This window comes from Brassica napus, chromosome C3, assembly GCF_020379485.1.
Source record: "Brassica napus cultivar Da-Ae chromosome C3, Da-Ae, whole genome shotgun sequence".
NCBI classification, from domain to species: Eukaryota; Viridiplantae; Streptophyta; class Magnoliopsida; order Brassicales; family Brassicaceae; genus Brassica; species Brassica napus.
In genome coordinates this window covers 8505082-8531372 of record NC_063446.1, presented here as the reverse complement: position 1 = coordinate 8531372, position 26291 = coordinate 8505082, and the positions used below count along the sequence as shown (strand labels likewise).

The window sequence follows — 26291 nt, the reverse complement described above, 5'->3', positions numbered from 1 at the left end:
TCCCGAAAGAACTGACAAAACGTTGAGCTTAACTTGGTCCAAAAAGAATAGTTCTTATCGGGCCAAAGGCCCTCCACCCAAGCCCAAGCCCAAGCCCAAGCCCAAGCCCAAGCCCAAGCCCAAGCCCAGCCGGACGGCGGCGGCGGCGCGCGCGTGGGGAGCTCTCTCTTCCTCTAAGCTGTTTAACCTCTCATGTCATGAAGACATATATATACTCCTCAAAACCAACTCTCCCAACCAATATGGGATGTTGTTAACTTCATTTCATTAAAGCCAACAAGGCTTTTTATAAGAACCCATAGGCCCATTTCGTTTTCACATTTTGCCATATATTATTTGAGCCATTAGGCTTAATAATTAGGCCCAACAATTTTCACCTCTTAAATAGAGGAACTCTATAATAGAAATGAGATATGCTCCAATGTATTTCTGTAAAATAGCAATCTCTAAATGTAGAGTAAAAAATAGAGGAATGCTATTTCTTCCTCTATAAATAGAGGAATGTTATTTCTTTCTCTATAAATAGAAAAAAAATAGAAATATCTATTATAGAGGAATAAATAGAGGTGGATTGGAGCAATTTCACCTCTATATGCTATTATAGAGGTGGGAATAGCAATGGGTTGGAGATGCTCTAAGAGACGAGCTCGGTTCAAAGAAGAAGAGTAAGTGTGGTAAGTTTTGTGGCATTTCAAGTACAAACACAATACTCGAGACAAAGACGAGCTTGATACCAGTCACCTAAGAGCATCTCCAACCCTACTCCAAAACCCACTCCAAACTCCATTTTGCAGTAAAATCATCTCCAACCCCACTCCAAAACCCACTCCAAAATGGAGTAATAGACATGATTACTCCAAATATGGAGTAAACCAACTCATTACTCCAAAATGGAGTTGAACTTTTTTATTTATAAAATGGTCATCCACCTTTAAATATTTTCATTTTCAGTAAAATTGTTATAAATAAGTATATTAATATTATTTTACTATATATATTATAAAATTTACTGTTAACATTTATTAATTATATATATAGGCATCTAATGAACTATTTTATGCAACAAAATATATATAATATAAAACATAACAGATCATACATATAAAAAATAAAAGATAAGCACCATACAAAAGAAATAACATAAAATAAATCTTACAACAAAGATAATTGCTTAATAATCCGGTAAATCACCTCTGGATCCATTAAAGTTATTAAAATATTGTCCAAACGATGTAGATGTAGGAGGAGCTTGCTGAGCTTGTTGTTGAAGACTTCGATTTTGTAAAATTTGTGCTTGTTGAGCTTGAATATATGCTCGGATATTTGGATCTTGTACGGAATTCAAATCCAAAAATAACATTTTGTTTTCCTCCTTCAGTTCTTTCAATGCATAATTTTTTTTTTGAATCTCAAAATGATGTTCTCTTTGTGCATTTGTTTGGTTTAGTTGCTCCAAAAGTTGTTTATTTCCTTTTTCTAAACTGTTGATAACCGCCGATGTTTGATCATCAAATTTTCTTTTTAGTTTGGATTTTTTCATCCCCCTTGGTCTTTGAGATGGGGATTCACCAATAACGTCTTCATCATGATTTGAATTCAAAGAAAATGAAGACAGACCTGGAGTTGCTTGCGTAGGAGAATCCATAGTAGGATTTTCGGTTTCCATGTCGGAACCACATGTAGTTGACACCTTTTTTTTTAGACACCACCATTGAATTTTTCGAAATTTTTAAGAATATTCCAAACATGATCAAATTTCCAACCAATTTTGAATAGTGGATCTTCCCTTACCATTAACTTTGCTTGATTGAACTACACATCATAAAAATAAATTAATTATTCAAACAAAGATAAGTATAATTGACCAATTATATAAAAAAACTTACAATATCATCATTTGAAACACCACTTTGATGTCTATTTTCACATTGTTTGATGCATGCATGGAGCTTCTTTGTTGCCTTTTCAATAGTTTGAACTCGAGACTGCATAGATCTTTTTGTACGTTCAGCCCAGCTTGTATCTTTTCCTTTTGCATAAGCTTGCATCACACGAGACCAAAACTGATCGGATGATTGATAAACGCCTTTTATTGGATCTTGAGAAATATCCATATAAACTTGACATAGCAGTTTATCTTCTTCTTGAGAATAACTTTGAGAACGAATAGACATTTTCTAAAGTTTTAGAGTGTAAAATGATGAAATAGTTTATTTCTTGAATGAAAGTAATACATTGGAGTAAAACTTAACTCTATTTTGGAGTGGGAAATGGAGTAATACATTGGAGTAAAACTTAACTCTATTTTGGAGTTACTCCATTTTAGAGTAGAAAATGGAGTAATACATTGGAGATGCTCTAAACCTGTTTTTGGGACAGAGAGAAATAACCATGGAAGGACTTGCTTACCCTCATGATGAATCGCTTGGAAGTTATAAGGAGCTTACACCACTTGTAGAGCAGATTTCTAGAGATCCGACCGAAGCTGGATACAAGTTGTGCATCTTAATGTGCTCAGCTCACAAAGAAAATATTATGAATGAGTTTGTATCCAGTGATCATGTACGCTTGAGACTGCTTCTTTGGGGAGCTATTAAAAATTTGACGCTCTCAGGACGTGACCTTAAAGAAGTTTCTAAACCAATAACAATCAAACCAAAAATGAGCAGCATTACAAATTTCTTATCGAACCAGCCTATCTGTTTTCATCAGTTGAGTTTTGAATTGTGTATAAAAGAATAAACTAAATTAAGTAAAAAATCATACTCTATAATTTTAGTTTGACTATAATATAAGGAAGATATTTTTGAAAAAGGTTTTCATCCTTTACTAGAAGTTACCTTTTGTGTATGTTTGGGTTTCTATATGTAGTCTAAACAAAGAGGGATTTATGAAAGAAAAAAAAGGCTGAGCAAAGCAAATATCATAGCTAGGAAGTATCATTCAAAAAAAAAAAAATCAAAGTACATATCACCATGAAGACTTTAATCGTATTTGTTTTTGCTGCTATGTTCTTCATATCCTCGATTCACTATGGTGCAACAGCCGCTACTACTCCAAGTACTGGTTTATTCTTTTACCCTCCGTTTATAATTGTGGACATAATCTTTTCTTATTTTAATGAACATATATATATTGAATCTGATTTAATGAGTTTTATCATATAAATAAATTTTGGCATAGATCTGAAGGATATCGAATGCTTCAGCGGAACAGAAGCATGCTTCTATGGAGGCGACAGAATCTGCACTGCATTTTGTAAAGAACATAATTTTTTTTATGGTTTGTGTACTCCTCATGCATGTTGTTGTCATATCCCAACAGGTTCGAGATGAAATGAGCTAATCATATGTTTTGTAATATCTATACATATGATCTCAATCGAAATCAATAAAATCTATTAAAGTTGTTAGATAGAATAAAATTTGAGGAATATTGTTTTACAATTTGAACAAATTTAAAATTGAATAAACATACAAATTATCAAAAATTTGAAAATTCGAAATTGTTTAGACGATGTAACGGCTTTGGTTTTATCGACATGACTCAGTTTGTCGGCATCTCTGGCTCGGTCAGTGTGGTTCATATTGACGTCTCCTCTGAGTATACAGATTCCATGTACGTGTCCGTGTTTGGGACGCAGTTTAGAGGATTCCTGGGTTGAAGGGTAATTTTTGTTGAATGCGAGTTAGGACAAGACTCGTGATTCATGTGGTCCACGAAGCCAGTCGCTTTGCATATCCCTTGTGAGTGTGTCCGGACGCACCTCCTCATTTATACCCTCGTCGTTTACTATTTGCTTTCTCGATTAATTGTTTTAAGTTTCGTTTTGCGTTTTTTAGTTATGTTTCTGGTTTTGTTACTCCGTTACTAGTTAGTTCTTTAAGTAGTTTTGTCAAAAAATGTAAACAATAACAAATCTAAATATCCTTGGAAAAGTTCTTTATGATGATAATAAGGTAGAATATGATCCAAGACGAATCCGTTCATCTTCTTCGTAGATCTGTTATGTTCTTACTTGTTACTTTGCTTGTTTCCATGCTTTCTGTTGTTGAAGATTGACAACGAGAAGCCTTGTTCAGTGCAACGGAGGAAGTCAAGACGTCTCCTCGAATCACCCCTTGCAGTGGCTCTATCCTTCTAGGTGGTGTTTTTATCTTCAGTGGCGAGCCCGTCATTCAACTTTGGAGCCGGATCTGTGTTCTCAAGGGAGTCTCCCCATTCTCCATTCGTGTTTGTCATCACCTCCCACCGCCACAATTCACTAGGGCTTGCTAGCTGCCCCGCCAAACTCTCTGTAACCAATTACTCATCTGACAATGCAAGGTCTTGTCCACGGCGTTTTGGTCTCCATTCTGCCCCGCCGGACGCTCTGAATCTCACAGTTCAGAAAGCCTATAATTTGGCTGTCAAAAGCAGAACCACCAGATCAAGTCGTCTCGAATATGGGCTCGCCAGATCTAAGGGTTTATGTGTACCTGAAGCGTCTCCTCCCCTCTGTCCCGTCTCTCCACCATCTCAACTCTGTGAACCACTGGTCATATATTTTCTCAACCCCGACAGATCCTCTGATATGAGTTTTCAATATGTTGCAATGGGATTGCAGTTTAGCTCAGGTCCCGACGAGAGCCATGGATCCCGATACGGTAATATCGGAATTCACTTTCTCAGCCGGACCTCAGTTCACATTCTCTCATCATTGATAGTCAAGAGTATCACCTCTCCGCCGCCTCGCCCCGTCATTCCAATCCCTTCCGAGAGCCGTTGGTACTCAACTGACACATGCTTTGGTTTGAACCAAAACCATTTATGGAGTTTAAACTTGCCAATTGTTTTAAACTTGAGCCATCATTCCTCCTCCAAAGCATCATGTCTGTCCACGGTCCGCCATCGCGCCTTAGTGCAAAGGGTTCACCTAGCCCAAAGCTGTGATGTTGTGCTGAAATTGCCATTATTTGTACATCCATCACAGATTCACCTAGTTTCTTCGGAAAACTTCGAAGATGTCAGAGCTAGAGCTGTTCATGCTCGTTCCACCTCCTTCCAAACTTTGCTGTTTGGTTTAATCAACGTCGATTACGACCATTTCAGGCTCGTGGTAGTAACCTATTCAGGGACACAGCTGATGCTTCCCATGGTTCTCCAATTGTCGAGCAAGACTCTCTTGTTAGCTTTGTTGTCCCTTGTTCTAGTGTTTTGTTTTTATAATGTTCATCAAACCATCGAGGATCCCTCCGGTTCTATCTTGTTACTGTTGAACCTAGCTTCGAATGTAATTGCTTAAACTCTTTTTAGTTTTAATATAATCGTTTGTGTTTAAAAAAAAAAAAAAAAGGTAGAATATGATCCTTAATGAATCAGGCTTATTACAAATACATGATTTATTCTTGCGTCGCTCAATGTTAAATTGTATAACTAAATGCAAATTATGACTCGCAAAGTCTATGCAAGAATTTATCCCTTAGAGATAAAACCAGGAAAGTCCTAAAGCAGAGGAAAGCAATCCATGAAGGCGAAACATGGGTCAAACAAAAAAGTGTCTGTGTAATGAGAGATGAGAGGCAGGGGAGATCCTATGTGGTCGTCATAAGCCAAACAGTTAGACTCCTCCATCCAATTAGTAGTGCCTTCTTCTCCTTCTCCTTGATCTCCATGGCTATCTCTCACTCCTGTAGACATAACTGGCTTGTCGGTAGGAGCTTCCACTGACTCAGTTGCGTTCTGTTTCCTGGAATTGGACTTCTTGTTCAAATGTGTATTCCAGTAGTTCTTGACTTCGTTGTCAGTCCGACCCGGAAGTCGACCAGCGATCAACGACCATCTAATACAGGAGAGAGTTAGTATTTAAGAAAGTGATGAGGAGGATCAATGCTAGGTAAAGAAAGATGAAATACCGGTTTCCGAGAAGCTTATGCATGCGGATGATGAGGTCTTGTTCTTGAGGTGACATGCCTCCTCTTTTGATATTTGGTCTTAGATAATTCTTCCATCTCAACCTACAGCTTTTGCCACCTCTCTTCAACCCTGACCGACGAGAGATGTCTGCCCAGTTTCCTTCTCCATGAGACTCGACACAGTTTCTCAATATCATGTCTTCTTCAGGTTTCCACAACCCTCTTCTCACATGAGACTTCATTTCTTCTTCCTTTCTCTCCATCTTTAGTTATTTTGCCTCCAGAGTTTCTTCAAATGTGGCGTATTTTGTTTGCTATAATATGCGCATAAAGTGCAACTTTAACTCGTACATGTGGGGGCTATATAACATCATTATTGAAGGTGAAAAGTGTACTTTTCAAACAGTAAAACTACTGTAAAATTCGTGCAAACTATAGCTGTAAAAGGCTAAAAAGCTCAAGTTCCTTTGTTTTTATCTCTCAGTATTGTTACAAATTATTGGCGCTTTATGGCAAACATATAAACAAGGGCAGATCAGAGGTTGGAGATTTCCATCAACCTCGATACCTGCGCAACACCATTACCACTTGGTCTCTTTCTTCAGTCACTGTGGTATTTTATTCCTTTCTAGTTCCTATATACCAATCCCAATTGGTTTTTTTTTCTGTATAAGTGTGTAAAAATCTGCAGTAAAGCGATAAGGCCCTTGTAGAAATCTTTCCAAGATATTCAAAATTGATTTATACAATAAGTGAATCACTCATATATATTTTTCCAAGTTTATGTTACAACTTACAACAGAGCTGCGAAGAAACATAATACCTGACAAATACAACTAGTGCGTTTTAGAGTTGTTCAACTTCAACAGTTCTTTATCGCTCAAAAAGATAAATGATGTACAGTTTTAATCTTTTGCTCAAAATGCTAGGACGTACATGGCCAAGACTAGTGTATAAAATGAATAAGAAACTAATATCAAACATCCAGTATATATATCCAACATATTAACAAAAAGAGACATACCACTAATATACGTATTTTAGTGATCTATATACATAATCTAGGAAGTCCTCACATTAGGACGAACAAGGTACACGGAGTGGTCGTCAACAACCGTCATTGATCGTTGAGTGCCGGTTTGGTTAGTATTAGTAATGTTTCTATAGAGTCTTTATTTTATTGACAAAAAAGAATCATAATATGTACGTCACGTTTTAACCTTTCTATTACTTCATATACAAACAAGAAACAACAATAGTGTGGCCTGGTTTATCGGGTATCATCCAGTAATTTCTCAAAATAACAAAGAAACAAGAAATTTGCGATAGAAGTCTTGTAAGAAAAATATCAGTATATCACTACGAAAGGATCTTCTATGCATGGATTTAATGTGATTATTTTGCTTCCAAAGTATAACGTGCAATGAAACAATTAGGAGAAGAATGAAAAATAAATGGCAAGTCAACCGAACAAAGGAGCTACACATTGGTAAAATATTTTGTAATCAACGTCACAACATCATGCATTAAACATGAAAATCAGGGACATTGTTTTTGTTGAAAATCAGATCTATTTGTCAGTAATTTTCAAATTACAGAAAAAACAGTGGAATGTTCAATTCAATATAAACTTTTTCTTAAAATTGGATATCTATGTTTCAATTTTTATTTTTCCTACAAAATAAAGCTATTTCACAGGAACTTTAGGTTCATCACTTCAGAAAAGTAGAGATTTTCACCCATTTTTGCTTTTCTATTTTTGTATGAAATTTTAAACCTTTGACTAGATGATTAATTTCTATAAACGAAATATTTCAAACAATGTTTTCAACTCTATTTGATTTTCTTCTGTTTCTTGAAATATTTTGAAATGTTATAAATATACTGATTAAGTTTACTATGTACAAAAAGCACAGAAATTGTAATACGCACAATACAAAATTCAAGTATAACTCTTTTGCATATCATTTGAATATTTCATTTTCAAAAAGATGGCAAAAATGTCTACGTGGATATTTCTTTTCCTTCTCTTATCTTTCATCATGATCCACCACCTTCCTGTAGTGAGCTCCACACAATATTATTGTGTAGCAGGTGTAGACTCGACACCACTGCAGCTACAACTAAACATAAATTTCGGATGTAGTCAAGGAGTTGATTGTAGAGCAATCCAACCAGGTGGATCCTGTTTTAATCCCAATAAACTCATAAAACATGCATCATATGTGATGAACGCGTTTTTGGCATTATCGGCATATTAACCAAAACATACCCTTATGGTGATTGTTAGGTCTGGGCATAAAATCCAGAACCCGAAATCCGAACCGAACCCGAACCGAAAAACTTGACCCGTTATCCGACCCGAAACGTAAAAATACCCGAACGGGTTTTGTAGAGTGGTACAAAAAATATCCGAACCCGAAGTGTTATTAACTGAACCCGAACGGGTAACCCAAAAAATCCAAAATTAATAGTCAATATAAATATTTTGAAATATATATAAGTATTCCAATTATTAAATTCAATATTTGTGGCAATATTATATATAATAATAAATATTAAAATTTTAATAAATGCTTTAAGTACACAATTAGTTATAAATAAGTATTTTATAATTTGCTCATTGAAATAAAAAGTTTACTCTCTATAAGGCAATACATATTGTTTACAAATGATGTCTGTTTTCATTCTTGATTTAACATTTTATTGTTATTTTATCAATTTTATATGTGATAGATTAATTTTTATTTAATTTAGATGTTTTTCTTTATGTTTTACTTCAAAATTTTTGTTTTTTGCTTTGGTTATATCCGAACCGAACCGATATAACCCGAATCCGTACGATATATGATTACTTTATGGGTTTTATGATGCAATACAATTTTGAACCAAACCCGAAGTGTTATTATCCGATCCCGATCCATACTAATAAAATTTTATTACTAATAAAATTTTAGTATGGGACCTAGAAGCGTAAACCCGAAATCCAAAAACCCGAAAAACCCGACCCGAATGCCAACGGGTACCCGAACGCCCAGGCCTAGTGATTGTTCCTATTGATCTTAGTGTCTTATTGGATTTGATAGATAATCCACAAAACATATATTGCGATGAATAACTATGCAGTTAGATCCCCCTACTACAGAGATTGAGACAATGCCCCTTGGATACCCTGAATCCCTACTTGTCAAATTGATGCATCATGGATCAATAATGGCAGTGTCAGTGGCTTAGGGTGGAGTCTTAAGGATCAAATGGGCTTAGAATACTTCGGATTACGGGCGTGTAACAGGAGCCTCTCAGCTTTGCATGCCGAGATCGAAATGTTACTTTGGGCAGCCTCATGTATGAGAGACAAAGGGATCACTTCGGTACGATTTGAGATGGACTGCACGAACTTAGTGGATATGACTACAAACCCGATGGACTGACCAGCCTTCGCGACAGATATTGAGGTGTTCCAGAGGTTACAGGAAAACTTCGAGAATGTGAGACTGTCTCATATTCCTCGAAGTCGGAATGGCCGAGCAGATGGATTAGCAAAAGATGCAAGGACCAGAGATTATATTTTCTCCCATATAGATCAGACCCGGACAGATGAAGAGGCTCCTCAGAGAATCGGCTCGTCTGCTCTCCACTTGATTTAGCTTAGATGTATATACGACAAAAAAAAAAAACTATGCAGTTCCAAATTTCTCTTAATAAATTTATATAATATTGAAGGAATATTGGATAATCGATTAAACATTTAAGATTTTTGATTGCACTGTTTGGTGTCAAAATTTGTTTCATATGAATACATGGACATACAATGAGAGGATGAATACCAATTATAATGGAGAATGTGGCGAAACCAGTCCCTCATCGTGGTCAAAGATAAATTATAATGCAATGGACACAATATTACTTGGTCATAACCCTGCAAAGAATCTTGAAACAAATAGTAAAAGATGAAGAGGCCTCTTGGAGTTTCAACAGAATTCGTTCAAACTTTTCTGGTAGTTTGGATTGTTTTAAGGTCTTACTTTTCCTATTTGGCCGACTCTGCATGTCCAGTTTTTGTCATTATACTATCAAGTGAACATTACCCTGGCTAAGTAACTAATTAACAATTCTGGTTTCTGCAACTAGAGTGTTCTTTAGTTTTTGCAGCTTTACTACACTCTTCATTTTACTACTTTCTTACTTATCAAAGTATATGATACCAACAGCAAGTGTGAAGAAAAATGATGACACTGAAGGTTGTCAGACTAAGTATAAACCAAAACCCAATTCTACTTGACTAGACAAAAATATAATTTGCCCAAAAACAAACTATTTGAACAAGAGAGATAAGATGGAAGGGAATCATTAATTTAAGAACGGATGTTTGCTCCAACAACGAAACTTAACTCAGATAAAAAAAAACATGAAGATAGTCCAGAATTCGAATTACAAAAGCAAAATTTAAAGCTGAAACAAGAAAGTATTCCACAGCCTCTTACTGTCGACTAAAAACCATTTCTCTTTCAAGGCAAGCCTGAACCAGATGGTGCAGCCGCGCTGTAACCTCCAGCACCACGGCCAAAACCAGGCCTACCACCACTTCCCTGCACACACACACACACAAAAAAAACAGCAAAAGAATGTCAACACAAGAGAGCTCAAAATCACAAAACATAAGCTAAATATATATAACCAAAAGACTCCGACACAGTTCAATAGTTCTATGCTGTCACAGATGCAAATAAAAGGCGAAAGGAAATGAGAAATCACCTGGAAAGAAGGCTGGTAATCAGCTGGAGCTCCACCCTTTTCACCTTCACCACCACGGCGGTACCCATCACGGTCACCGTACCTAGGACGGTCTCCACCTTCAAACCGAGGTCCTCTAAAAAAAAAACAACACACAATACATCAATCAAAAACGCAAAGGAACGAACAAGCTTTTATCACACACCAAGCAAAAGAGTTTCTTAAAAAGATCAAACCTTGGGCGATCGCCAGGTGGGCCACCACCAAAGGGACGCCCAATGGGCTTAGCAGACTTCTTCAGAGTAGCGGGAACAACATCAGAAGGAAGGTTGAGGTAAGTCCTCAAGAACTCAATCCCTTCGTTGGTGAGAAACCAATAGTAATGCATCCAGGCGAATGTCTCCCTAACATACTCCTTGGACTTGAATGATTGCATCAGCTTGATCACTTGCAGGTTCGGTACCGACTCAATCAAAGGGTGCTTCGCTAGGTTGAAGTCTTTCTTCGCGAACAAAACTCCTTCTGCAAAAACACAGATGAGAAATATATATATATATATAATCACAATCTCATCATCCTAATCAGCTAAAACGGATGCAGAGAGTGTTAAAGTTGATAAAGCACGAACCTTTGAAAAGGTACTTGCAGATTTCTCTGCGGTTTTCCTCTGACATAATCTGAAACACAAGGAAGAAAGAAAATGGTTAGAATTCGCCAAAGGATGATGAGAAGAGGTTGAATAGATTGAAAGAAAGAGCTTATGCGTACCATTTTGGAGCTGTGGGGGCGAGCTTTCTTCGAGTAGAGACGCAGAGGGAAACTCGAGGGTGTGTGAATGAGCTAGGGTTTTCAGGATCTGAGAAGACGATGACTTTATATGCTTTGTTTTGGGCCTTTAATGGGCTGAAAATTTATCAAATATGGGTATTTATAATCCGGCCGTAGTCAACTGTTATTAGATTAGTTTGATCAACCTTTGAATTTTATTCCTTCTACGAAACTGATTAGTTTTTTTTTTTGGACAAAGTTGAAACTGTTATAAATCATTGATTTATAGTGGATGGCCCATAACCAAGACAAGGCCAAACCGTGGCCCAAGAGGAGAGAGAGTCGGCGGCCCAAGAGGAGAGAGAGTCGGCGGCTGAGGAGAGAGAGTCGGCTTATCCTTTGGCCGACCTTAGATCTAGGAAGTTTCTATTTATCTGTTTTAGATCTTTTCCTATTTCATGTTGTATTAGGTTTTGGATAATTTCCTTTTCCTATACTTTGTAATCCTTATATAAGGAACCTCTATTGATTCATTAATAATACACAGAAACAATTCCTCATTCTTTTACAACACGTTATCAGCACGATCGTCTCTAGATCACTGAGACAAAATCGAAACCTCTAACCCTAAAAACCAAAACCGGCGACCACAACCCTAAACCCTAATCTTGTTCTTAGTTCATTCAAGAACCCAGTTGATCCCTCTTGAATCCTAGAAGTTCTCAAATCACGTTCCAGCTCAGAAGAACCGTCCAGCTCGCATCCACACCCGAGACGCGATCGCATCCGACCCGATCTCCGCGCAGCTCGCAGCCGAGACGCCTCCAGCCCGCGATCGTCCCATCCGCGACCCGATTGCATCCGATCGGTTCTCTCTCTCTCTAAAGGTGGTCCGGTTCTAAATCCCCTACAAACAAAGGTATAAACTTAATCTGAGAACCTAGATTGATCAAGAACCCTAATCCATAATTATGGAAACTTTGATCTTGATCAAAACCCTAAAAACCTACAAAGATTAAAATCGGCAATCTCTTAAACTAGAAAGATAGAAATCGATTCCATTAGAACTTGAATTGATTGTTCCTGATTTGATTTTGAGAAAACCCTAATTTAGGAATCGAAACACTAAACCCTAAAGAGCTGAAATTCGATTTTTATTGATTGAATTGATTGATTTGAGGTTTTAGGATTGTTAGATTGATTGAAGTAATCTGATCTAGAACTTGAAATCCTAAAGGCCTTGAAACCTTTAAAACCGACAGCCTTAGATTTTTAAAGTAGAAACCCTAATCTAATTGCTAAGGTTTTTTGCATTACATATGAATTTGAATTGGATTGCATTCGCATTGATTAATGAAATCGACCAGCATGTAGAAAACATATGAATTCGAATCTGATTGCATTTAAATTCATATGGCCGTGTGGCATTAATCTCCCTGGTACATGTAGAATCAAATGTTAGGATTGTTCGCACCATGGTCAATTTAGATTTACACGTCCGATCCTATTGACTGTCCACATAGCCGTGCGGCTTGTTTGTCCGCTCCATGGTCGATTAGATTGATTGTTTTTCATAGATGCGTAAGACAAGTTTGTGGCCGAGCTTGTTAAACCATGCGGCCACATGATCACATTTTGAACCTAAATTGAAATGATAATGTGATACAGATGTCAAAATCTCAAATAGAGACTACGCAGCCCTTAATCTCTCCGGAGATAACTACTTACAGTGGGCGCTAGATACAAAGATCAGCTTAAGGTCAAAAGGTCTTGGTGATACTATCATCAAGGACAACAATGAGACTGATAAGAATCGGTACAGGGCTATAAGTATTATACGCCATCACCTCATTGAAGGTCTAAAAGATCAGTACATTACGATGGAAAATCCACTCGAGCTTTGGGATGCTTTACAGCATAGATATGATCACCAGAAAACGGTGTTGCTCCCAAAAGCTAGAAATGACTGGAAGAATCTAAGATTCATGGATTATAAGTCAGTGGATGAGTACAATTCGGTCTTGTTTAAGACTGTCTCAATGCTGAGACTTTGTGGTGAAGTAGTAACCGAAGAAGAGTTGCTCGAGAAAACGTTCTCTACGTTTCATTCCTCAAACATAATCCTGCAGCAGCAGTACAGAATGAAAGGCTTCGCCACATACACTGATCTGATCTCGTGCCTGCTTCTGGCCGAGGCAAACAATGAGCTCCTGATGAAGAACAGTGAAGCTAGACCTGCCGGATCTGCCCCGTTACCAGAGGCCAATGAAGTTGAAAAGAAAAATCCCAACGAGTGCAATTACATCCAGAATGATAAGAGATCACATAGCAAAGGCCGTGGTGGATACAGAAACCGTGACAATTACTCGAACGGTCGAGATAGACACTTGACCGGCCGGAAAGGAAACCACAATAACCGTGGCCGTGGTTCCAATCCCGGTCGTGGCCGAGGCGGATATGGACGAGGTCGAGGCGGTATATCCAAACCGTCTTACTCGACCAAATCCGTTTGTCACAGATGTGGGATGAGCAACCATTGGGCCAAGAATTGTAGAACTCCTAAGCACTTATGTGAGCTCTACCGAGAGAGTCTTAAGGACAAGAACCCGGAGGCTCATATGGTTCATGATTCCGGTTATGAGGCTGATAAAGAATCTGATGTTGCAAATGACGACCTTATGGATTTTGAGACTTCTGATTGTCTCAAAGACTAAATTTTCGATACGACTTGTTTTTACTGCTTTATGATTGTTTTTATGATTGATTTGGTGTTTTTATTTTCGGTGTTCTGCAACTTTAATAAATAAAAGCTTTGAAGCCTCTGAGAAATGAAATATTATTTATAGAAATGAATGACAAAATGAGCATACTCGTGGTGGATAGTGGCACAAGTCATACAATTCTTAGAGATAAAAGATATTTCTTAAATCTCACAATGCAAAGTGCAAACGTACACACCATTGCAGGTGTAGCCGGCCTGATTGAAGGTCACGGCCAGGCTTATGTATTGATGCCTAAGGGCACTCATCTAGAGATCAGAAATGCCTTGTATTCCCCAAGCTCTAAAAGGAGCCTATTAAGTTTCAAAGACATAAGATTGAACGGTTTCCATCTTGAAACATGGGAAGAAGAAAATAAAGAATTCCTTAACATAATTTCGATCACCAAAGGCTATAAAAGGATCCTAGAAACCTTACCTGCAATGTCTACTGGCCTATACTATGCAAAGGTCAGTATGATCGAGGCTAATGCCTGCGACAATTTCACTCTATGGCATAACCGGCTTGGCCATCCCGGTACTAACATGATGCGAAAGTTGATGATGAATTCACAAGGGCACACGTTCAAAGGAGTTGTCCCGTACAATCTCACATGTGCAGCATGTGCACAAGGGAAACTCATAACCAGGCCATCACCAGCCAAAGTTAATAAAGAGATCATAAATTTTCTGGAAAGGATTCAGGGAGACATATGTGGACCAATACACCCACCTTGTGGGACGTTTCGGTATTTCATGGTCCTGATTGATGCATCGACCAGATGGTCGCATGTTTGTCTACAGTCCACACGAAATTTGGCATTTGCACACCTGCTTGCTCAGATAATAAGACTGAGAGCACACTTTCCAGACTTCCCTTTAAAGACTATACGTCTAGACAATGCTGGTGAGTTTACGTCCCAGACGTTTAATGACTATTGTATGTCCATGGGGGTAAGTGTAGAACACTCCGTGGCACATGTACATACATAGAACGGCTTGGCCGAATCATTCATTAAACGTATCCAGCTGATAGCCAGACCATTGCTCATGCGGTCACAGCTCCCGGTATCAGCGTGGGGACATGCCGTATTACATGCAGCAGAACTGATTTGCATCAGGCCATCTAGTGAGCATAGATATTCGCCATCCCAGTTACTCACGGGTCATGAGCCAGACGTGTCCCACATCAAAACATTTGGATGTGCCGTTTACGTTCCAATTGCTCCACCACAGAGAACTAAAATGGGACCACAAAGGAGGATGGGAATATACGTTGGATATGACTCCCCAAGTATTATAAAGTATCTTGAGCCAACAACCGGTGATTTGTTTAAGGCCAGATACGTAGACTCACGGTTTGATGAGTCCACATATCCGACCTTAGGGGGAGAGAACGGCGGCCGGTTGAGCAATGAAATCGAATGGTCTCGACCATCTATATCTTGGCAAGATCCTCGGACTAAAGAATGTGATATGGAAGTCCAAAAGATTATACATCTTCAAAAGCTAGCTAATCAGTTGCCAGATTCATTTGCTGACCCAAATCGAGTGACAAAATCGTATATCCCGGCTTGTAATGCACCAATACATATAAACGTCCAAAAGGGACAAGGTCAAGTGGCTACAGAGTCTAAACAACGTCTCAAACGTGGTAGACCTATTGGTTCCAAAGATAAACAGCCTCAGAAATCCAAGAGAGGTGCTGGATCCGAGAGCACTAAGGAAACCGTCCAGGACATTGATGGACCGGCCGAGCCGACCCGAACGGTCGAGCCAAGTGAGCCAGCCACGCCATATGATCCGACCGTCCCATATAATGGGGTTCGGGACGCCGAACTTCATGGGACACAAGGGCTGGACAATCAAGAGATCTCTATAAACCATATAATGTCTGGAACGAAATGAAACAGAAATGATATCGACGTCGATGATATTTTTGCTTATAAAGTAGCACTTGAGATCATGGAAAAAGATGAGGATCTGGAACCCACGTCCATATATGAATGCATGCAAAGATCAGATTGGATCAAATGGAAAGAAGCTATAAACGTGGAGTTAGAATCATTAAAGAAAAGAGGCATTTTTGGCCCTATAACCGTGACACCTAGAGATGTCAAACCAGTGGGATACAAATGGGTCTTTCTAAGGAAGAGAAATGAGAAAGGAGAAGTAGTGAGATACAAAGCACGGCTTGTAGCACAAGGATTCTCACAGACACCAGGAATAGATTATGAGAAAACTTATTCCCCTGTGGTGGACGCAACTACATTACGATACTTGATCAGTCTGGCCGTGAAAGAGAAGCTTGATCTGCGCCTAATGGATGTAGTAACTGCGTATCTGTACAGTCCACTAGATAATGAAATTCATATGAGAGTTCCAGATGGTATTGAGCTCAAAGATAAGAAAGGTTCTCGAGAACAGCATTGCATTAAGCTGAATAAAGCCTTGTACGGTTTGAAACAATCAGGTCGAATGTGGTACAATCGATTATCAGAGTACCTAATGAAAGAAGGTTATAAGAACGATCCAATAAGTCCATGTATCTTTATAAAGAGATTTGACAGCAAGGGCTTCGTGATTATGTCTGTCTATGTGGACGACCTGAATGTGATTGGAACCCCTGGAGAGATTTCCCAAACGGTCGAATGTCTAAAGAAATAATTCGAAATGAAAGACTTAGGAAAAACTAAGTTCTGTTTGGGACTGCAATTTGAGTATGTGGATAATGGAATCCTTGTGCATCAAAAGACATATACAGAGAAGATACTCAAGCAGTTCAATATGGACAAGGCTCATTCCTTGTCAAGTCTTATGGTCGTGAGGTCCTTAGACTTTGAGAAGGATCCATTCGGACCAAGGAAGCCGGACGAGGATATGCTCGGGCCGGAAATACCTTATCTAAGTGCCATTGGAGCCTTAATGTATTTGGCTAGCCATACTAGACCGGACATAAGTTTTGCCGTGAGTTTACTGTCTAGATTCAGTTCATGCCCGACACTTAGGCACTGGAACGGAATAAAATATCTGTTCAGATATCTGCAAGGAACAACCGATCTCGGATTGTTCTATACCGATCGGCCAAAAGAGAACATGGCCGGATATGCAGATGCTGGGTACTTATCTGACCCACACAATGCTAGATCTCAGACAGGTTACGTGTTTATACACGGTGGGGCTGCAGTAAGTTGGCGGTCCACAAAACAAACCTTAGTGGCAACATCATCTAATCATGCCGAGATCATAGCCATGTACGAAGCAAGCCGAGAGCTTGTGTGGTTGAGGAACATGACCGGCCATATCCTAAGGGAAAGTGGTTTGGCCGTGGGAAAGGAAAAGGAAGAACCAACGATCATCTATGAGGACAATGCAGCTTGTATAGCTCAACTCAAAGATGGATACGTTAAGGGAGATAGAACGAAACACATCTTGCCCAAGTTCTTCTTCACCCACGATCTGCAGAAAGCTAAAGAAGTCGAAGTGGTTCAGGTTCGGTCCAGTGAAAATTCGGCCGATCTGTTCACTAAGTCTCTGCCAACCTCAACGTTCAGGAAGCTGGTTCATCAGATAGGAATGCGCCAGTTGAAGGATCTTCAGTGATGCCTTCATCAGGGGGAGTGTCATGTGTTGTACTCTTTTTCCTGTCTACGGTTTTCATTTTTTCCCACCTTGGGTTTTTGGTTTTCCTAGAGAGGTTTTAATGAGGCAACGTCGTGCATGATACAAACCCATATGGTTATGACATCCAAGGGGGAGTGTTATAAATCATTATGTGGATGGCCCATAACCATGACCAAGACAAGGCCAAACCGTGGCCCAAGAGGAGAGAGAGTCGGCGGCCCAAGAGGAGAGAGAGCCGGCGGCTGAGGAGAGAGAGTCGGCCTATCCTTTGGCCGACCTTAGATCTAGGAAGTTTCAATTTATCTGTTTTAGATCTTTTCCTATTTCATGTTGTATTAGGTTTTGGATAATTTCTTTTTCCTATACTTTGTAATCCTTATATAAGGAACCTCTATTGATTCATTAATAATACACGGAAACAATTCCTCATTCTTTTACAACAGAAACTGATTGTTTGCTTTAGTTAAAATACCAAATACTAGTGTTTTTATGTGTGATAAAAGCATATTTCATTCTACAAAGTAATCTTACTACTACTAGATTAACAGTGACTAATAAATACAGTACTAAATAGTAGGGGTGGGCGCAAGGCGACTCTTTGCTTTTTTACATATACTTGATACTTGACTTGCCTTGAACGAGTAATGAATTTTTTCGACTTGTACTTGACTTCTCGAAAACGAATACTTGTTATTTCGAGTACTTGTCCAAAAATATGTTACTTGCAAGTTATTTGTCTTGTTCGATTACTTATTACTTACGAGTACTTATTAATTATTTAAATATATTTCCAAGTTTCTAAGAATTACTTGATAGATAATAATCTATGAGAGAAGGTTATTAAAGTTTGTTTATTTATTCGATTTGTTAAAAAAACAAGAGTTATTATAAATAAAATATTTGCACCTAATATAAAAAGAAGAAGAACTTAATACATATATTTTGATATTAAAGTATTGTTTACTTCTACAACAAAGAAATATCTGTTTAGGGCTTGGGTTTTTATGGTTTCGTTATCATTTTGTCGGTCTAAAACAAGTAACGAGTAATATCAAGCCGAGTCGTAGCTTTTTTTGTGATACTTGTTATTTATCTTGGACTTGCAAGTAGCAAAACTCAATGACTTGATACTTGCCTTGGCAACGAAGAGTACTTGAAAAAACGAAGCGAATACAGGTCAAAAACTTGTCATAAGACAGAAAGGCTGAATTGGGATATAAGAGCACGTCGAACCATGGTTTTAGTAAATAGTAATAGAATTAACGATAATTTTCCACTACGGAGTAGGACGGAATGGATCCTCAGTATTGTCGCGCCAGAAGATACTTTTGGATTTTGGTATATATATATCTTTTGTTGAGGAAAGGAGCAGGGATTATTATTTTGCAAACGAAAAAACAATCCATATAATTAAATTTATGTGGCTCCTATGTTACACACTATATAGAAACGCAAGGAAAAGGAAAAACCTAAGACGCGAGATTTGGTCTTCCATCAGACACAGACAGGCTGTAACATGCTTAAACAAAAGCTGAATAGGCAGAGATAAGACTAATGGTATTTAACTTAAAAGATAATACACTCTGCTTTTACCATACATGGTCCAAAATATGTATATATATATATAAAACAAAAACCGCTCAATGTCAGCTTCATCATTCTTCATATGTACAAACAAAACCCACAACAGAACCTCTGTGTTCTGTAGCCAATCAGGGTTTTGCTCACCTGAGACACTTAACATCATAATTCTCCCCCTTTTCTATTAACTTCAAGTAGAGATTTCGGGTGGATCTTTATTCAAGGTTTTACTCCCTCCACCAGGATCGGTTGCTGCCTCAGAACCGATATCATAAGCCGAGAGAAGCCGTCTCTGTTGTCTCGACATCAATTAAAAGAGTTTTCAGGTTAGCTCTGACATAGGGTTTCTAGTTTAAAATTGAGTTTGTAAAGGAAGATACTCTTACATGATCCTCAAAATCAGGGCTAGACAAGTTGATGGATAGGTTTCTCATCAATAGTAGCACCTGCTTGATAGGGGCAATCAAATAAAAACAACGATTAGTTTTTTTTTTCATTTGTTCCATTTGTAAAACTGAAAAAGACAAAGAATCATACCGTTTCCACATCGATGGGGTCCATCTTCTTCAGCTTTTGTAGATGATTACTTGCATATGGGTCAAACACACTTCCGATGAAGCTGTAAACTTGGGCAAAGTCCGGTAAAACTGAAACAAAGAAGAAGTAGTCTGGTAAGAAACCGTAAGCAGTAGATAAATAGGAGAGATGTTTAACAAAGCTTTGCCTCTTAATGAATGGCCAGGATTCGCCTGCTCGGTTGTGTCCCTGTTGGATCGTGGTTTTGGAGTATTCTCAGAGCTACTAGAACAGTTGTTGTTCGCTCCTGCTCCTGCTGTTTCCATAGCAACATTTAGCAAAATTCGAAAAAGGAGATTACATAACAGAGGGTAATAGTGATTGCTTGTAGACGAGAGTAAAACCTTTTGGGAGAGGTGTGAAGCTGATTGTTTGCACATTATTAGTCCACGGAGCTGCCGGAGCAGCAGCGGTTGGAGAAGTCATCAGCATCGAAGAAGACTCGGGCCTAAACATATAACTACTCGGGTCAATTGGTTCAGGTGCTGATGATTTGAAGGAACCTGGTACTTGAGGTTGAGCTGCACACGCCGTGAAAATTGCATCAATATAGTTTCTCAATACGCAAAACTAACATTATAAAAATGCAATTTTCAGTAGCTACCGTTCTTGTGAGCCTTCTGAGGATATGGATGAGCTGCTTTCCTTTTAGGTCGAGGAGGAGGGAGATGTTCGCCCGTCCCACTCTTTTGTACCTTGAGAAAATACTTCTGCGCATGACTTCGTATCTGCAATATTACAGACAAACTCACTTGTCTAATGCAAGAAAATCCAAAGTTTGCACTTTATTTAATATATAAACGTGATCAGCGACAAAAGCATGTGCCCATCTTGCTACTAATAGTTCAGACAGTAAAGTCATTCCAAAAGAACACTTTGTGGAGACATCAAAATGAGAGATAACAACCACATTCCAAGGTAACACAGAGGGCCCAAGAGAGCGTCAAACAACTAAAGTAGACCAAAGAAGAAGCTCAGAAGAAGATATTTTTGCGTTTTTTTTTACTGTACCTGAATCACAGTCTTTGACCCAATAAAAGCTTCAATCTTCTTCCAGTCTCTGTCAAACCTAAAATGATAAAGAAAAACATAAGCACAAACCAAACAAGCTTTAATATAAAAATGCGTCTATTCTCTCATATAAGGCTGTATGTATGCATCGCATTATACACACATGCCTTGAAGTTTAAGCAATTCCAAGTCTCCACAAGAACATAACCCAAGATCATTCCCTCTTATATACTACCAACCTTAGTACAGCTTCAATTACTCCCTAAACTATAATTGTGCAAAGAAAAAAAGCATCAAAGACAGTCTTCAACAAAAACCCTCTTCACTAACATACAAATCATTCCCCCCCATCAGACGCCTCAGGACATATCTCAGCTATTCCAATAACACATTCACAACAACAGAGTCATTCTCTTGTGTTTCGCATCCTGACCTTCTCAATGCTTATCAGACAAAAACATTCCTGAAACCCTAATTCTTCAGAAACCCCTAATTCGCCAAAATCGCGGCTAATTCTCATCCAATCGAATCTCGAAAATGGTGAATTTCAAAGGCGCAATAGCCACTAATCTCGAAATGGTGAGCTCAAAAAAAAAAAAAAAAAAGGATGAAAAAAAACTCACAGCTGGAGAGCTTCGAGGAACTTGTCGTGCTCAGGCTCCGTCCAGCTCTCCCTCGACTTGGTGATGGTATAAGGCTTCCTAATCTTCTTGCTCAGATCCTCCCCCGAAGAGACCGTCTCCGCCGCATCCGCCACCGCCGCGAAGGGTCCAATCGCAGGAACAACCGTCATAGCCTTCGGATCCAAGAAACAACCGTCTGCTGGATTCGGGTTTCTAGAGACCATGACCAAAAAATTGAAAGATGTGTAACGAGGAGGAGGAAGACGGCAGAGATAATAATATATAGTGTACGTGTGTATGTATAGGCGCATTTTGTGTCTCACGATGAAACTCTTGTGTGCTCGTCTCAGGTCGGTCGCTTCACCTAATTATAACGTGCCACGTGTTTGGATTTCCTTTTAAATAAAGTCTTCTCTTTTGTGTTTTCACTCCATTTTTAGGCCTATTATTTTCGAGTTATCCTGATCGTTGATCTTAATAATTCGAGTTTTGCGAGTTAAGAAAAAAGGTTAAAATTGTTTTTTTTTTTTTTTTTAACTTAAGATTAATTTTAACTTAATGATCCAGAACCTATGTACTTCTCTCACACCATCTCAACCACCTATATGTTCTCATTTTCCTACTTTGGTCCTCATTTAACACGGTGTGTTGTTTTGTACTCCTCCACATGAATAATCTCCTCTTTTTGTAATAAAATGTAGATGTTTTCTTTTTCAGTTCTTATAATTACGTTGAAAATAACAAATTTAATACCAAATCGATGAAAATTAGTCAAACGTAAACTGTAGTTTTAGCTACATGACTGACTGATCGAGAAATTTGTCAAATCAAGATTGTTAATAAACCTTAAGAGAGAGCAAGAGGAATATTGTCGTTAGCGATGATGGATCTGCTCGAGATTTTGATGTAATATATATCTCTGAAACGGGTTAGTTGTATGCATTTACAAATCATAGAAAGCTCTTTTTCCTTTATTTCTGAACTCCCCAATTGATATTAGTTCATCAACTTGTAAGTTACAGAGAAACATAGATGAACAAAGAGAATGTTTCAAAGATTTAAACTCTTCATTCTTCTTTTCCTCAAAGGTTAGAGTTTTACAAGATAACTTATTTATACAAAGGGAACTTGTCTAGACGTAAAGAAATATCCTGTAGCATATTCTGCTCAGCTGTAAAGCTCTACTCAAGACTCGTTATTAGTAAGGAGACCATATCTGTTCTGCATCTTAATGACAGAGTTCGTACTCTGTCTGTCTGAAGCCAAGGAAGCGTTGTCTTTACGTTTTGCTGACTTAGCCGTTAGAGTCTTTGACTGTGAAGCAGTGGGCTTCACTTGTTGTCGAGAGCCCATCACTTCTTCATTCTTCATGCTTGATAGGCCTGTTATGTTTACATCCCCTCGCAAACTCGAGGTGAGAGTTTCTGCCACTCCGAGTTTGAATCGAAGCTTAGTAAAGGTGCGTACAGGTAAAGACTTGGTGAAGACGTCTGCTAGTTGCTGACTTGCTGGAATGTGTTTGACGACAAGTAAGCCCTTAGCTACCCTCTCTCTGGCATAGTGAAAGTGTGTTTCAAAGTGTTTGGTTCTTTTATGCAGCACCGGATTCGCCGTCAAGTGAACTGCAGAGAGATTATCACAATATACTTCAGCTGGATCACGGTTCTGTATCCCAAAGTCTCTGAGCATGGCTGATATCCAGGACAGTTCTGCTGTTGTATCCGATAGACACCTATACTCAGCCTCTGTGGATGATCGAGCAACACTGTCTTGACGTTTTGCAGACCATGAAATGATGTTGGTTCCAAGGAAAGTGCAGAAACCTCCAGTAGATATGCGTGTATCCTTGCAGTCTGCCCAGTCACTGTCACAGTATGCTCGCAGTGTCAAGTCTGTATCAGCTGTGAGAGAAAGTCCCATTGAGATTGTTCCTTTCAGGTAACGCAATATCCTCTTCAGGAGCTGAAAGTCTGATAGAGTTGGCATGTGCATCTTCTGGCACACAAAGTTAACTGCATATTGAATGTCAGGTCTGGTAAGCGTGAGATATTGTAACTTGCCAGCTAGACTACGGAAATAAGTTGGATCAGAGAAGAGAGTCTTTTGATGCGGTACTTGTCCAGTCTGTAATGGCAAGGGAGTCGGCATTGCAGAGCAGTCTAGCATGCCAGCGGCTTGAAGCAGATCAGTTGCATATTTCTCCTGATTCAGAAATAATCCTTCTTCGGTGTATGTAGCTTGGATCCCTAGGAAGTAACTTAGCTGTCCCATATCTTTCATTCTGAATTTTTCACCCAATGATTGTAGAAAATCAGACAGAAGGTTCGTGTTGTTTCCTGTAAGAATCATATCATCGACATACAAGAGAAGCATCATGATGTTTGTCCCTTTTTGATATAGGAACAGAGATGGATCATGTGTACTGCACAAGAAACCGAACTCTATGAGATAGGAGCTAAATTTGTCAAACCATGCTCTTGGAGCCTGTTTGAGTCCATAGATAGCTTTGTGTAGTTTCTAAACATAATCAGGGTGATCTTTATCTTCAAAACCTAGAGGATGTATCATGTATACAGACTCATGTAGATCCCCATGTAAGAAAGCATTCTTGACATCTAATTGTTTGATGTCCCATCTCTCTGTCACTGCCAAGTGCAGCACCATTCTAACTGTTGCAGTCTGAACCACAGGGCTATAAGTTTCCAAGAAGTCAATTCCTTCATCTTGTTCATAACCTTTAGCAACCACTCTTGATCGGAAACATTTGAAAGTACCATCTGAGTTTAACTTGACTCTGTGAATCCATCTACTTCCAAGAGGTCTGACACCAGTTGGTAAAGGAATTAAACTGAAGGTGTTAGTTTCCTTGCAAGTATCTATTTCCTCTACCATAGCTCCGGTCCATCCTGGGTGTTTAAGAGCTGCTGCAGTTGTCTTTGGTTCCGTAGGAATGCCTTTGACGGTATGTATGACGTATCTTGGGTTGGGTTTAACAATGCCCACTCTTGATCCAGTGAACATTGTTTTCATTGGTTTGTTGAGGTGGGGCAATAATGGGAGCTGACTGTTCTTCATTCTCATCATTAGTCTCTAAGTCAGTGATGTGTTCTGAAGTTGAACTGTCAGAGTGATGAGAGTTACTTGATTCTACTGTGGTAGTGACATTTGGTGTTGCAGTGTGAGGTGTAGATTGCTTTCCAACTCATTGTTCTTCTTCTAGAACTATCTGAGTTGATGTCTGAACCTCCTCTTCTTTTTCTGTGGTTTTCCACCAAGCTTGAGATAGAGGTGTGAGCTGAGGAGGAACTAGCTCTCTGTATCTATCTGAGAAGGGGAAGACTGCTTCATCAAACAGAACATGTCTGCTGAGATATACACGTCCTGTGGGAGGGTATAGACATCTATAACCCTTGTGTTGCTCGGAGTATCCCAAGAAGACACACTGCAGTGACTTGGGATCAAACTTATGTTGAGTGTAAGGACGCAGATAAGGGAAACAAGCACTTCCAAACACCCTTAGCGATGTGTAGATCGGTTTGTTGTTGGTGAGCCTTTCATAAGGGCTGATCTTATCTGTGTTTGTTGTTGTAGGTAGTAGATTGATCACATAGTTTGCTGTAAGAAACGCATCTACCCACATCGTTGTAGGCAAGTGAGCCTGAAACATCATGGAGAGACCAAGTTCTGTAATGTGCCTGTGCTTTCTTTCTGCAAGGCTATTCTGCTCGGGAGTATGTGGACATGAAATGTAATGTCTGATTCCATAGTTAGTGAGATGAGAAATGAACAGATTATTGATGAATTCTCCACCTCCATCACTCTGAAAGATGTTAATCTTCTGTTTAAAACTAGTCTCAACTAGTTGCTGAAATATTTTGAATTTTGAAAAGACTTCAGACTTTAACTTAATAGGATAGATCCAAGAGAACCTTGAGTAGTTATCAATGAATACAACATAATATCTGAACCCCTGCACTGAAACACTAGGTGCATGTCCCCATACATCACAGTGTATTCTTTCTAAAGGTCTAATGGCTTGAAAAACAGACTCTAAGAAAGGAAGTTTACAAGACTTTCCTAACTGATAAGCTTCACACACCGACTGAGACTTCTTATTGATGGTGATAGATTTTATTGAAGATAGATGATGAAGAACTTGAGGATGAGCATGCCCCAGTCTTCTATGCCAGACCTGATCAGAGGCAGCTTGCTCTCGAACTGAGTAGAAGGCTAAAAACTGAGGACTGTCCAACTGGTAAAGACCTTTATCCTTTCTTCCCTGACAGAGAAGATGTTGTGTTGTTTTGTCCTTAACATACACATGTGTAGAGTCAAAAGTGAATTCACAAGGGTAATCATCTGTTAACTTTGACACTGATAGTAAAGATTTAGTGATGTTTGGACAAATTAACACTTCGTTCAAGTTGAGGTTACCTGAGAGAGCTGGGAGAGGTATGGATCCTATGTGAGTGATAGGCAGAAAGTCACCATTACCAACGATCACAGAGTCATGTCCTTCATATGGGACCGCAGAAAGCAAATGTTGTGGATCATTTGTAATGTGATGAGTTGCTGCCGTGTCTGGATGCCAATCAGGTCCTGAGCCTCCAGAACCATCTGAGAACTTCATGGTAGCTAAAGCATGTTTCATCTCCTCAACTTGAAATGAATGATCAAAACGCCTGTAACACTTGTAAGCAGGATGTCCGTACTTGCCACAGA

General features: G+C 38.9%; 5 protein-coding genes, 1 long non-coding RNA gene and 1 pseudogene across 7 annotated transcripts; 3 read left to right on the top strand and 4 right to left on the bottom strand.

The window, feature by feature from the left end:
- Positions 1-2187: 2187 nt before the first annotated feature.
- LOC125584229 lies at positions 2188-3414 on the top strand. The gene is made up of 2 exons (XR_007321210.1): positions 2188-3060; positions 3184-3414. It is a non-coding gene; the product is annotated as an uncharacterized LOC125584229 (long non-coding RNA).
- A 127-nt stretch (positions 3415-3541) lies between these two features.
- On the top strand, positions 3542-5284 carry LOC106393788 (annotated as a pseudogene).
- Positions 5285-5390: 106 nt separating this feature from the next.
- LOC106390854 (transcription factor MYB82-like) lies at positions 5391-6419 on the bottom strand. Its single transcript, XM_013831392.3, has 2 exons — positions 5895-6419; positions 5391-5821 (listed from the first exon to the last, which is right to left on the bottom strand). Exons 1-2 carry the CDS (start codon positions 6155-6157, stop codon positions 5485-5487), a joined length of 600 nt encoding a protein of 199 aa, XP_013686846.1. The 5' UTR covers positions 6158-6419; the 3' UTR covers positions 5391-5484.
- A 3807-nt stretch (positions 6420-10226) lies between these two features.
- Positions 10227-11525, bottom strand: LOC106390855 (40S ribosomal protein S10-3-like). The gene is made up of 5 exons (XM_013831393.3): positions 11397-11525; positions 11257-11305; positions 10865-11150; positions 10650-10764; positions 10227-10483 (listed from the first exon to the last, which is right to left on the bottom strand). Exons 1-5 carry the CDS (start codon positions 11397-11399, stop codon positions 10403-10405), a joined length of 534 nt encoding a protein of 177 aa, XP_013686847.1. The 5' UTR covers positions 11400-11525; the 3' UTR covers positions 10227-10402.
- A 2084-nt stretch (positions 11526-13609) lies between these two features.
- LOC106393787 (U3 small nucleolar RNA-associated protein 25-like) lies at positions 13610-14110 on the top strand. Its single transcript, XM_013834454.1, has 2 exons — positions 13610-13871; positions 13983-14110. The coding sequence occupies exons 1-2, from the start codon at positions 13610-13612 to the stop codon at positions 14108-14110; spliced, it is 390 nt and encodes a 129-aa protein (XP_013689908.1).
- A 5204-nt stretch (positions 14111-19314) lies between these two features.
- On the bottom strand, positions 19315-21926 carry LOC106390852 (protein REVEILLE 6). Of its 2 annotated transcripts, none has more exons than XM_013831388.3 (8): positions 21570-21926; positions 20947-21004; positions 20540-20663; positions 20280-20456; positions 20084-20191; positions 19897-20006; positions 19746-19805; positions 19315-19651 (listed from the first exon to the last, which is right to left on the bottom strand). In XM_013831388.3, the coding sequence occupies exons 1-8, from the start codon at positions 21878-21880 to the stop codon at positions 19550-19552; spliced, it is 1050 nt and encodes a 349-aa protein (XP_013686842.1). In that variant the 5' UTR covers positions 21881-21926; the 3' UTR covers positions 19315-19549. The 2 variants fall into 2 exon arrangements, with proteins under 2 accessions (XP_013686842.1, XP_013686843.1); XM_013831389.3 differs by having other exon boundaries at positions 20084-20188; positions 21570-21914.
- A 2160-nt stretch (positions 21927-24086) lies between these two features.
- On the bottom strand, positions 24087-24590 carry LOC106393786 (uncharacterized mitochondrial protein AtMg00820-like). The gene has a single exon (XM_013834453.1). It carries the CDS (start codon positions 24588-24590, stop codon positions 24087-24089), a length of 504 nt encoding a protein of 167 aa, XP_013689907.1.
- Positions 24591-26291: the final 1701 nt, after the last annotated feature.

What these genes read in the sequence shown, in the direction of transcription:
- LOC106390854 (XM_013831392.3), bottom strand. Translation starts at nt 6,157, where the DNA reads ATGGAGAGAAAGGAAGAAGAAATGAAGTCTCATGTGAGAAGAGGGTTG. An exon ending in CATAAGCTTCTCGGAAACCG is followed by an intron (nt 5,822 to 5,894) that starts GTATTTCATCTT and finishes CTCCTGTATTAG; the next exon opens with ATGGTCGTTGATCGCTGGTC.
- LOC106390855 (XM_013831393.3), bottom strand. An exon ending in CTGCAAGTACCTTTTCAAAG is followed by an intron (nt 11,151 to 11,256) that starts GTTCGTGCTTTA and finishes GTGTTTTTGCAG; the next exon opens with AAGGAGTTTTGTTCGCGAAG. An exon ending in CCACCTGGCGATCGCCCAAG is followed by an intron (nt 10,765 to 10,864) that starts GTTTGATCTTTT and finishes TTTTTTTTTTAG; the next exon opens with AGGACCTCGGTTTGAAGGTG.
- LOC106393787 (XM_013834454.1), top strand. Translation starts at nt 13,610, where the DNA reads ATGAAGAACAGTGAAGCTAGACCTGCCGGATCTGCCCCGTTACCAGAG. An exon ending in ATATGGACGAGGTCGAGGCG is followed by an intron (nt 13,872 to 13,982) that starts GTATATCCAAAC and finishes AGCTCTACCGAG; the next exon opens with AGAGTCTTAAGGACAAGAAC.
- LOC106390852 (XM_013831388.3), bottom strand. Translation starts at nt 21,880, where the DNA reads ATGCGCCTATACATACACACGTACACTATATATTATTATCTCTGCCGT. An exon ending in CTTCACACCTCTCCCAAAAG is followed by an intron (nt 20,192 to 20,279) that starts GTTTTACTCTCG and finishes CTATGGAAACAG; the next exon opens with CAGGAGCAGGAGCGAACAAC. An exon ending in TCCTGGCCATTCATTAAGAG is followed by an intron (nt 20,007 to 20,083) that starts GCAAAGCTTTGT and finishes TCTTTGTTTCAG; the next exon opens with TTTTACCGGACTTTGCCCAA.
- LOC106393786 (XM_013834453.1), bottom strand. Translation starts at nt 24,590, where the DNA reads ATGTTCACTGGATCAAGAGTGGGCATTGTTAAACCCAACCCAAGATAC.